Source organism: Thrips palmi, unplaced genomic scaffold (assembly GCF_012932325.1).
Source record: "Thrips palmi isolate BJ-2018 unplaced genomic scaffold, TpBJ-2018v1 HiC_scaffold_7, whole genome shotgun sequence".
NCBI lineage: Eukaryota > Metazoa > Arthropoda > Insecta > Thysanoptera > Thripidae > Thrips > Thrips palmi.
The window spans coordinates 137,147-148,205 of NW_023144634.1; the positions used below are offsets into that span (position 1 = coordinate 137,147).

General features: G+C 39.2%; 1 protein-coding gene across 2 annotated transcripts; it reads right to left on the reverse strand.

The window, feature by feature from the left end:
• Positions 1-3,281: 3,281 nt before the first annotated feature.
• Positions 3,282-10,472, reverse strand: LOC117652289. 2 transcript variants are annotated; one of them, XM_034397085.1, is made up of 16 exons: positions 10,351-10,472; positions 9,616-9,789; positions 9,322-9,517; positions 8,926-8,991; positions 8,669-8,788; positions 8,482-8,583; positions 8,196-8,312; positions 7,925-8,110; positions 7,220-7,408; positions 6,946-7,134; positions 6,672-6,860; positions 6,398-6,586; positions 6,211-6,312; positions 6,052-6,114; positions 5,894-5,968; positions 3,282-5,577 (listed from the first exon to the last, which is right to left on the reverse strand). In XM_034397085.1, the coding sequence occupies exons 3-16, from the start codon at positions 9,356-9,358 to the stop codon at positions 3,533-3,535; spliced, it is 3,669 nt and encodes a 1,222-aa protein (XP_034252976.1). In that variant the 5' UTR covers positions 9,359-9,517; positions 9,616-9,789; positions 10,351-10,472; the 3' UTR covers positions 3,282-3,532. The 2 variants fall into 2 exon arrangements, with proteins under 2 accessions (XP_034252976.1, XP_034252977.1); XM_034397086.1 differs by having other exon boundaries at positions 9,322-9,789.
• Between the last annotated feature and the right edge of the window lie 587 nt (positions 10,473-11,059).

Consider the following 11,059-nt stretch of genomic DNA (forward strand, 5'->3'; position numbering starts at 1 on the left):
AAGAATTGCTTATCTACTTTAGGCTTCAAGATCACGCTTCGCTGCAAAGGCGTTTATAATTTCAAATTGTCAGTGCGGCAGACACGAACGCCATCTATCGGGAAAATCCATATACACTCGCGACATCACGCAGACATCACCGCAATGAAATTCTTTCAATACACAATAGCACAACCTTTAAAATGTTAAATTATTGTTATTCGACAAACATTATTTTTTTTAAGTGACTAATTCGAAGCATGGACAGGTCAATTGAAATATTTACTTACAGCGTTCCTGATTCAAGTACCGCCAGTTCACGTGTAGCTTTGAAAGGGTTAATTTGGGCTGGGCTCTTCAGTCTGCAAATATTTCATTGCTCAGCACTAAAAATGATTTTTAAAAATATTTGAGATTTTAACGGACTTGCACTAAGTGAAACAATACTGATGGCATAGTGACGTCACCGTGATGATCGGCCTGTACTCGTTAAAATGTGGTCCAAAATTGAATCGCGTTCACGGCAAACTATGCGAACTGGTTTTATGGAAGCTTAACTTCAATCTGATGCAAAATTTGTTTTCTCACAAATGTCGTCATCAGGAGGTCACGCTGAAATGGCGTGACGAGAGGTGACGAGATTTTGGTCACATTCAGGTCACAGTGACCTTCTAGTGACGATTTCGTTCTCCTTGGGCTTATACTGATAACTAACAAAAAACGAGTTATTTCGGGGCGATTGCCCAAATACTCCTCACGAACACTGTTTGCACGTATCAGCTAGAAAATTTTACAAGTTAACAAAGACGTGCAAGACACTACACCAGATTTTGGATTTGTAGCATACTTTTCCGATGCAGCGTGGTATTTATGCCATTTTTGCCAGGGAAAGTTATTTTATTTTTTATTCTGTAAGAAAACTTAGCTCTGATGGCAAATTCGGTATAGCATCTTGTTTATGCGTCTCAAAACTACTCCGGTGCAAAGGATGTGCATCTTAATGCACAACTTATCGTTTATGCCCCATATTTAAGGTTTGATACTTCGCACTTGATTATAAAAACAAGTTGGTATCATGGCCCGACCCACGAATAAAGAAAAACAAGAAGGAAAGACATCAAAGAATTGATATCACATGGGAGGGACTCGTTCTTTACAAAGCTAGATTGATGTGTCAGTCGCTGATCGTTACATGAATTGTCCTCCGACGATTTGTAATTTTGCCTTTTAACGAACGCTTCCGGTTGGTTCTCCTCTCAGGCAGGGAACATCGATGCATCGCGATATCTCGAGATATCGATTCTCGTGCATAATCGAATTTACACTAGATTCCGTGAGTCCGTGCCAAAAACCTGCTTTTTCCATGACCAAAACCCTCAGAAGGACACATTTATTTTAGAAAACAGTCGAATGAAACTTATTATTTCATCTCTCATCTCGAACATAAGACGTGCAACACCATCAAAAAGAAATTCATTAAGGGGGCACACCAGTGAAAATCGGCAAATTTTTGCCTTCTCTTTTATTTTATCTTATTTTTCTGACATTCATCCAGAGTCGAAGGCCGCAAACCCCACCCGGAAATTCCGATTACTTTGGCTTGTGCATATTTTTAAAGTTGCTAAAAAGGTAATTATTTTTGCATATTTTTGACCAATTGTTAACGTTCAGCGTTTTCACTTGAACTTCAATTACAAAACCTTTGAACCACCCAAACGCAGTTGAGAAGAGGAACCTTTTGGCGCAAACTGAACTAAATTACGTCAAAAGACGCATTTATAATCCGAAAAAACACGTCAAATCTATGTTTCCACTTAAAGGGCTTTTTCTCCAAACACCTTTTTGTACCTTTGCGCCACTCTCATGGGCGCAAAAATTAAGATAATTTCATGCGGTTTGCGGCAAAATGTTCGTTACACTTGCGTCTATGGTCTGAACCTCGGAAATGGCCATCCCATAAAAAGGGCGTGAGCTGCAGCCATGAAAGTGCGAAAAAATTGGTTAAAAAATTTGTTTCTATTTTTGCCCTCTAAAAAAACAAATTCGAAATCATTCTTTTGGCATGCCCGTGGTTCAGACCATAGCCACATGTGTCCTGTTGAGAAATTTTCAAATCCGGTGCGCGAAGCTCAACCCAGAGAGGCGGAATCGTGGCAGGAGTGAAGCAAGGTCGTTGAAAAACCAAGTGCACTGGCACTTCATCTTGCCATCGCCTCCTTGCTCTCCCATACTGATTTTCCTTTTCTTTGACATGATTTTGAGCCAAGAATAAAATATCAATCGAATACATCGGTTACTTTTCTCAGAATGATCGTTTTTCGAAACCTCTGCATCCTGATGCCGTCCTTAAGCATATGCGCTCATCTGCTTTCATTCCCCCTCAACCCCGCTTAACTGCAGCGCGCGCAGCTCAACTCCGCTCAACTGGCAGCGCGCCCGGTCAACTCCGCTCATCTGCTTTCATTCCCTCTCAACTCCGCTTATCTGCAGCGCGCGCTGGTCAACTCCGCTCAACTGCGTCTAGCGCTCCTCAACAGCGCTCAAGTGCGATACCGCTGTTTTTCAGGAGACGTGAATGAAGTTTGAATGCAAGCCACAATTCGTGTTCATCGAAGTTCACCGCGGTGTATGTCGTTTCGGATTCTTTGTTATCTTAACTTTCGATCCATGTGCATTATGTTATGATTTTGTGTCTGATTCAATAAGATAAAACCAAGTATTGAAGCAGTGACACTGGCGACGTTCATCCTCGCTGTAATGTAAGGTTTAAACCTTTATACCCATCTTAATAACAAGATTGTTCGAGCTAAGTATCTATTTATTTGGTAAATTATTTAGTTTTGTGTCTTTTTTCACTGTTGCAGGTGTTCAACAATGATCTGCATAATTAGATGGAGGTTAAGAAACCTTCGTGTTGTATGGCTACTCAACAGTTTCATTATTTTCCTTCACTTCCCAAAAAAATACCATTATTTATCAACTAGGAGGTAAAAATATGAAGTACAGCTTTCGTTGCCTTTAACTTGTTTGTGGTACTGTTAGGATGGTGCGTCTTATCTCAAGGTCCAAATGATTTTGTTTTCTCGCATTAGACTACGATTGTCAGAAATTAGCAAAGTGTGTTCATTTGTGGTTTTATTGTTGTGTCATCAATTATGATTTTGTTGATGGTTTGATAAATAATAACAAAAGACATACATTCTACAAATGTAGTTTTAATGGAACCTAAGTATGAGATCAACTTACATATTCTGAAACAATATCTTTAAACATATTAAAGACCAGATTTGTTGTCAGACTAGAATCAAAATACTGATAATAAACAGATCACACATTAAGATAACTTCAAAGTTATCCAATGATTGAATTATCAAAACACATAAAAATACCCACTGATAAGACAAAACACTTAATGTCACACTAGAATTTAAAAAATCTAAGAAATAAAAGAACAAAGAAATTCAATCAAAAGATTAAAATATGTTAACAAAAATAAACAACTAATTTCCTAATCAAGATCAGTCGTTTAAGACGATACATCCAGAGCTCTTCTTTAACCATCCAAGTTGCCGTCTTCTTCTTCACTGCTTTCTTGTTCACCCTGTTGTGGATCAGGTTCGTTTTCTTGACATGGATCATCAGGCTCATCCTCTGCAGTGTCGTAGTCAATATCTGAGACCACTTCTTCTTCAACGGGTTCAACATCAGCAAGAACATCTCTCAAGAAACCTTGCTTCTGGATGGGAACATAGTTCTTGTCACACAGCCAGGTGAGATGTGCTATAGTAGTAGCAGATAGAGGGATTCTGGATTCATAAGCCCGGGGAGGCTCAAACGATTTCAAATTAACAGGGTGGCCTTGCTTGTTGGGACTAAGTGTCACATATGATTCAGCATCAAAGTCATACTTCAGTCTGACCAGATTTCCTTCTTGCCCATTTACATGGAACTCCCTAACTTTCTTCCAAGTAACTGCTTTGCGGGTTAAATCTTTATCCCAATTCTGCTTGTCAACCAGAGATGCAAATGAGAATATCTTGCCTTTGGTCAACTTATGTACTGTATACATAGGCAACTCTTCTTTGGCAGATTCAATCCATTCCACCCAAGTATCAAAGTCGTATATGTCCTCCTTATCAGTAACTTTTTCAATTCGTGCATGAATTGAATCTGCTTCCATTTGTGTATGGCCGGTTTCTAAGTACCTGTGGGTGATTTTGATGCCGTATTTCACTGCAGCATACAAGTACATGGCGAACAAGAACCTATTTTTATTCTGACCGCCACAATTATCGGACCAGAATCTTACGTCAGAGTATCCTTTTTGAACAAGTCTCTTGATGTATATCAGCAGAGCACTGGATATTTCACTAGAACCTTTTTTTCCAATACCTTCATGCCAGAGGAAATTGTCTCCTAGTCTTTCAGTCATGTTAAAAACCGTGAAATTGTAAACTTTCAGCTTGGTTTTATAATAAAATTCCCCGTCTTCAGACTTAGGACAGGACAGCTGCTTTTGCAAGTCAAAAGAGCATGCAACTACTTTCTTGTCAGTTAGACTCTCTTCAATATCTTTCGTTTTAAGTGCCCTGGCTTTTTTCTTGTTCTTGATATGAGCAGCCCATTCATCTTTTCGCTTTTCTCTTAGCTGGCGAGTATTGCCCTTATTCTTCATTATGGAACAGAAACCACACTGATCTTTTTTGGGTTTGTAAAATCCTATGTTAAAATTAGCATTCAGTATGTCCCTGTATTGGCGTGATGATGCAATACAATTGGTAGGAATATCTTTTTCCACAGCCCAGGTTTTGTATAAACGGGCCATTTTTTCAATGCTGAGTCCTTTTTCAAGATATTCTCTTTTTGTCCTCTTCCTACAATAATGAGAGGGCACCCTCGGAAATAGATTGATGTGCTCTTTGACACTATTCACTTTTATATTATTCAATAAACCATCCTTGGGTTTTTTGTATCCACCTCTTTTGTCAGGTGATACCGTATTACCCTTTTCCGGGTTGAGATGTGTGTAAGCAGAAGTTATCCAGCTGTCACTTATGGCAAGAGTCCTCATAAACATCTGCTTACAAATAGGCACCTGCTCTCCATTAATTGTAAAATGGTACACTCTGCTCACACTACGCTTCAAAATTTGTCCAGCACGCCTTGGTTTTGTTGCTTTACTGGTTGAATTCAAACGAATAAATTCCCATTGTCTCTCATGTTTACCAAGCGCCCAAAATTTTTTGAAGACTTGATGCCGTTGTTCTTCTTTCAAGCGGTGTCTGCAGTCCATTTGGCAGGCACAGGGACCCCTCATTTGCACTTCAGGGATTTCTTTTCCTTTGGAGGATGTGTATGCTTGTCCTGAGTTTTTCAATGTCTTGCGTACGTTGGATTTCCACAAATGTTCATTTGTTGACCGTTTTCTTTTAGGACTACCAGAGGAACCTCCAGACCTACTCTTCCTTTTCCTGGGCCCAGGTGGTGGCGTGACAAAAGAACTCTCAGCTGCGTTAGATTCACTATCATCAACTGTGGGTGAGTTAAAGTCAGATGCATCAGCTTTCTCAGGACTGTCACGAGGTTCTTCCCAGAGAACTGTAAAAATAAAAAAAGATAAATATTAATGGAGATACTTTTTTTAAAACTTTTGAACTACTTAAAATCATGTGATATTATAAAACCAAAATGAAATTATTTGGGTAACTAAGAGACAGTAAATTTTTTGTCAAAGGTATAAAACTAAAATAATTATTAAAGAAAACAGAAAATATAAGGTTGCTGTAAGGGCTCTTTTGTAATTTCTGACCTTAACTTTCCAAATAAATTTTTCAATTGCCAATTAAGAAGACTGATGGTAGTTTCATTAAGATGAAGTATACGTCCAATTAGCAAGCAATGAACTAATGTTTACCTTCATGTTCTGTTCCATCTTCTAATGTTGAGGGAGGCAAAACAATTACTGGGAGTATGAAATCTGCAACATCACCTGTTGGGAGAATAAAGTAAAACATTATGTGGAAGAAAATGTTTATTTATTTAATTACTACTCCTAGCCAGAACTGTACTCACCTTCCTTAGCAATAAACTCATCAGTCTCATTGAGCAGATTAAATGAAGAAGAAACATCACTATCTGCAACCAAAATTTCAGATTATAATTAATCAGCTGTTAAAAGACATGCATCACTACAAAACAAGAGCAAAGGTCCACACTGCAGCCACTCCATACCTAATTCTTTATCTGTATCCTTTGAGAACAGCACTCGCCTTGCAGTGTTCAAACTTTGCTCAAAGTTGACGATTTTAGAATTTTCCTTTATCATATTTGGCTCTGAAACAAACAGTTAAAATGCATCAACATAAAAAACACACTCTATAAATAATTTGTAAAGAAAGAAATTGGACAGATATAAAACCTTTATGTGCAGACACAGATGTTTCAATTTCTTTTGCTGGGAAGTCTACAGCCTCAGCACTCACAGGTAGGAGCGGTGCGGCATCTTGTCGTGTTGGGATGGTTGCGCTTGCATCCTTAAAACATACAAGTATAGGCTGGGCAACTATTTCTCCTGTCGGGATGCTTGCACTTGTAATAGTCTTTGGCTCTGAAACAAACAATTAAAATGCATCAACATAAAAAACACACCCTATAAATAATTTGCAAAGAGAGAAATTGGACAGAAATAAAACCTTTATGTGCAGACACAGATGTTTCAATTTCTTTTGCTGGGAAGTCTACAGCCTCAGCACTCACAGGTAGGAGCGGTGCGGCATCTTGTCGTGTTGGGATGGTTGCGCTTGCATCCTTAAAACATACAAGTATAGGCTGGGCAACTATTTCTCCTGTCGGGATGCTTGCACTTGTAATAGTCTTTGGCTCTGAAACAAACAATTAAAATGCATCAACATAAAAAACACACCCTATAAATAATTTGCAAAGAGAGAAATTGGACAGAAATAAAACCTTTATGTGCAGACACAGATGTTTCAATTTCTTTTGCTGGGAAGTCTACAGCCTCAGCACTCACAGGTAGGAGCGGTGCGGCATCTTGTCGTGTTGGGATGGTTGCGCTTGCATCCTTAAAACATACAAGTATAGGCTGGGCAACTATTTCTCCTGTCGGGATGCTTGCACTTGTAATAGTCTTTGGCTCTGAAACAAACAATTAAAATGCATCAACATAAAAAACACACCCTATAAATAATTTGCAAAGAGAGAAATTGGACAGAAATAAAACCTTTATGTGCAGACCCAGATGTTGCAATTTCTTTTGCTGGGAAGTCTACAGCCTCAGCACTCTTAGGTAGGAGCGGTGCAGCATCTTGTCGTGTTGGGATGGTTGCGTTTGCAGCCTTAGAACATACAAGTAGAGGCTGGGCAACTATTTCTCCTGTTGGGATGCTTGCACTTGTAATAGTCTTTGGCTCTGAAACAAACAATTAAAATGCATCAACATAAAAAACACACCCTTCACTGGTCATTTGACAAAGTGGCGTAAGTCCACCAGGAGTTCCAGTCTTTCTTTGTAAAAATGTTTCAAAGCAGCTACTAATCAGGAACGCGTTCAGAAGCAGTGCAGAGTTTGTTCTAAATGTACATATAGTCACTGTGCTTGCTATAGGTAGGGTCCCAATGATAAGTCATCAAATTTACCTCATAACAAATGCCTTTTAGACAATTACAGTGAAACTAAATTTTCTTTCAAAGGCATTTGTTATGAGGTAAATTTGATGACTTATCATTGGGACCCTACCTATAGCAAGCTCATTGACTAGATGTACATTTAGAACGAACTCTGCAATGATTCTGAATGCGTTCCTGATTAGAAGCTGCTTTGAAACATTTTTACAAAGAAAGACTCGAACTCCTTGTGGACTTACGCCACTTTGTCAAATGACCAGTGAAATAATTTGCAAAGAGAGAAATTGGACAAAAATAAAACCTTTGTCTGCAGACACAGATGTTTTAATTTCTTTTGCTGGGAAGTCTACAGCCTCAGCATTCACAGGTAGGAGCGGTGCAGCATCTTGTGTTGTTGGGATGGTTGCGCTTGCAGCCTTAACAAATACAGTTAGAGGCTGTGCAACTATTTCTCCTGTTGGGATGCTTGCACTTGTAATATTTGGCTCTGAAACAAACAATTAAAATGCATCAACATAAAAAACACACCCTATAAATAATTTGCAAAGAGAGAAATTGGACAGAAATAAAACCTTTATCTGCAGACAGAGATGTTTCAATTTCTTTTGCTGGGAAGTCTACTGTCTCAGCACTAGGTGGGAGCGGTGCAGCTTCTCCTATGGAAGTTTGAGCCTGAACAAGTTTGAGACCTGGAAGTGATCCAACAGTTAATTAAAAACAAAACAGAAAATATTTGATTGTAATCACTATCATCACTATCTGCAACCAAAATTTCAGATTATAATTAATCAGCTGTTAAAAGACATGCATCACTAGAAAACAAGAGCAAAGTTCTACACTGCAACCACTAACCCTTACCTAATTCTTTATCTGTATCCTTTGAGAACAGCACTCGCCTTGCAGTGTTCAAACTGTGCTCAGAATTGATGATTTCAGAATTTACCTTTGTAATATTTGGCTCTGAAACAAAGAATTAAAATGCATCAACATAAAAAACACACCTTATGAATAATTTGTAAAGAAAGAAATTGGACAGAAATAAAACCTTTATCAGCACACAGAGATGTTGCAATTTCTTTTGCTGGGAAGTCTACAGCCTCAGCAGTCACAGGCGGGAGCGGTGCAGCTTCTCCTATGGAAGTTTGAGCCCGAACAAATTTGGGACCTGGAAGTGATCCAACAGTTAATTAAAAACAAAAAACAAAATATTTGATTCTAATGTAAAAATGAAATTTGCTTTTTCTAAGCGGATTTAAATGATTATGAATATTGAATCCCTAGCTAATAAGAACAAAAACTTACCACTTTTTAATGTGGATGCTGATGGTTGTCTTTGTTGTGGTTTTGGACGAGAAGAACTGCCTTTAACTGAAAGAATAATAAGATATGTTTACTGCCTATGGTGACTGATAATAATATACAAGAATGCAGCAAAGCCATTGATGATATTTATCAAGCACAAGGACAGTCAAGACATAGTTGTTTAAAACCAAAACATACGCAGTAGGAGAACCACAAAAACATTGCAAAGCTGTTGATTCAAAGCACACAGTCAGAGACAGGGATAACAGAAGAATATTTAAGCCAGGCCAGAAAGCAACTTCTTGAAGAGAAAAATATAAGAAGCTGCGTTGCACGGCAGAGCACTCTCTCCATGTGAATAAAACAAACACAAATATTGCGAGTAGTAGGACTCACTTTGGAAGGCGACACTGAGCTGGTGATGATTAACCATTCATAAGTGAAATAAATAATTAATGAAACCATAGTGAATCGCACATTAATCCAATCTTGTTTCATTTAACTTGATCAATAATAAAATGTATTGAACAACTTAGGTTTCATCATTGTTTTACTTCACTTAAGAAAGTTTCCCTATCATTTCAAATTAGAGCTGTAAGATATAAAAATTACAGACAAAACGTTGCTTGCAAAAATTATGAGTGAAAATATCCTCTTGGGCATTAGCCCTCAGATATCACAGATACGTACCCAATACTTTCTGGAACGTCCTGAAGTCATTCTCATTGATTGAAGGGCAAGAGCTTTCTGCTGGCGATGAAGATCCTGCAAGCCTTGAAGGCTCTTTACGTGCAGTCCCTGCTGCTGGTCTTTGTTTCGGTCTTGGTCTTAATACTGATGACGCAGTTCCTTCGACAGCAGGACCTACAAAGGCACAAAACCATCTCATTACCACATTTCCACATACATGATAAGAATTCAAAATCAAACATTGCAAGTGCTAAAGTGGAAATAAATAGTTCAATCTTAATAAATTTTTAATAACCTCTAGTTATGTGGTTACCCAGACAACAAAATGTGTACATTGGTTAAAACAGTGTAAAGAGTAACAATATTGGATTAAGCAAAGGAAGCAAACAAAATAAATTGTCACGTTGACTTTAAATAGATGCAAAAGTCATACTTCAACACTCTGGCTGCGAAGCCGTTTAAAATAGAGGAGTGTTTACACACGACACATTGGGTGACGATGCAGACTTTGTCTAACCTCTAATAACGGCAACGTATGAGTAATGAGAAAAACGCACAGATTTTTAATTTCTAAAATTGAGAGCAATGGTCGTAAAAGTAATTGCCGTATACATTTATTTAACCACTAAAAGAGATCGTTTCGTGAGAAGGCTAAGAGGTTAAGTTGCTATGAATATCTACGTTTTTTTGTAAAATCATGCGAAAGAACAGAAGCAAGACTATTTAAGTCCGTACCTTTTCTCGTCTTGGGCTCTAGAGCCATATTCAAAATCGACATGCTTCGTTTCATTTTGATAAATACAAGTCCCTCGGGGCCAAGCAGGCAGAGCCCGTCCTCCGCCTCGGTGGGCACACCAACAACGCTGCTGCTACCGCCCGCCGCTGCAGCGCCGCCGCGCCGTCCGCCGGGAGCGGGAGCATTTGAGCTGTTCTGATCGGGAAGCGTTTGACCAGGTTCGAGGTTAGTCCGATTTTTAAGACTAAACCACACTGAAACGGTGCACTTTAGCGATATTCGCCGTAAACATTCGTAAAGATGTTAAAATGCATCAACAGATTCAGTTAAAACATTTTTTTCACCAAAATTGCACTTGAGCTGTGTTGAGGAGCGCTAGACGCAGTTGAGCGGAGTTGACCAGCGCGCGCTGCAGATAAGCGGAGTTGAGAGGGAATGAAAGCAGATGAGCGGAGTTGACCGGGCGCGCTACCAGTTGAGCGGAGTTGAGCTGCGCGCGCTGCAGTTAAGCGGGGTTGAGGGGGAATGAAAGCAGATGAGCGCATATGCTTAGGAGGTATCGCAATGGATTGCTCTCCGAACGAGGAATCATTGGTGGGGTCACACGTTCGGTTCGAGTCCCTTTTAGCGACTCTGGGCCCAAAAAGCGTCTAGAGTTTTGTCCGCCTCCTCCGGCTTCTGGCCCACTGTGGCCGCACCGCCGCGCCA

Coding starts and splice junctions, on each gene's coding strand:
- LOC117652289 (XM_034397085.1), bottom strand. CDS start 9,358: ATGGTTAATCATCACCAGCTCAGTGTCGCCTTCCAAA. Junction 8,313..8,481: donor GGATACAGATAAAGAATTAG/GTAAGGGTTAGT, acceptor GATCACTTCCAG/GTCTCAAACTTGTTCAGGCT. Junction 7,409..7,924: donor ATCTGTGTCTGCAGACAAAG/GTTTTATTTTTG, acceptor TGTTTGTTTCAG/AGCCAAAGACTATTACAAGT.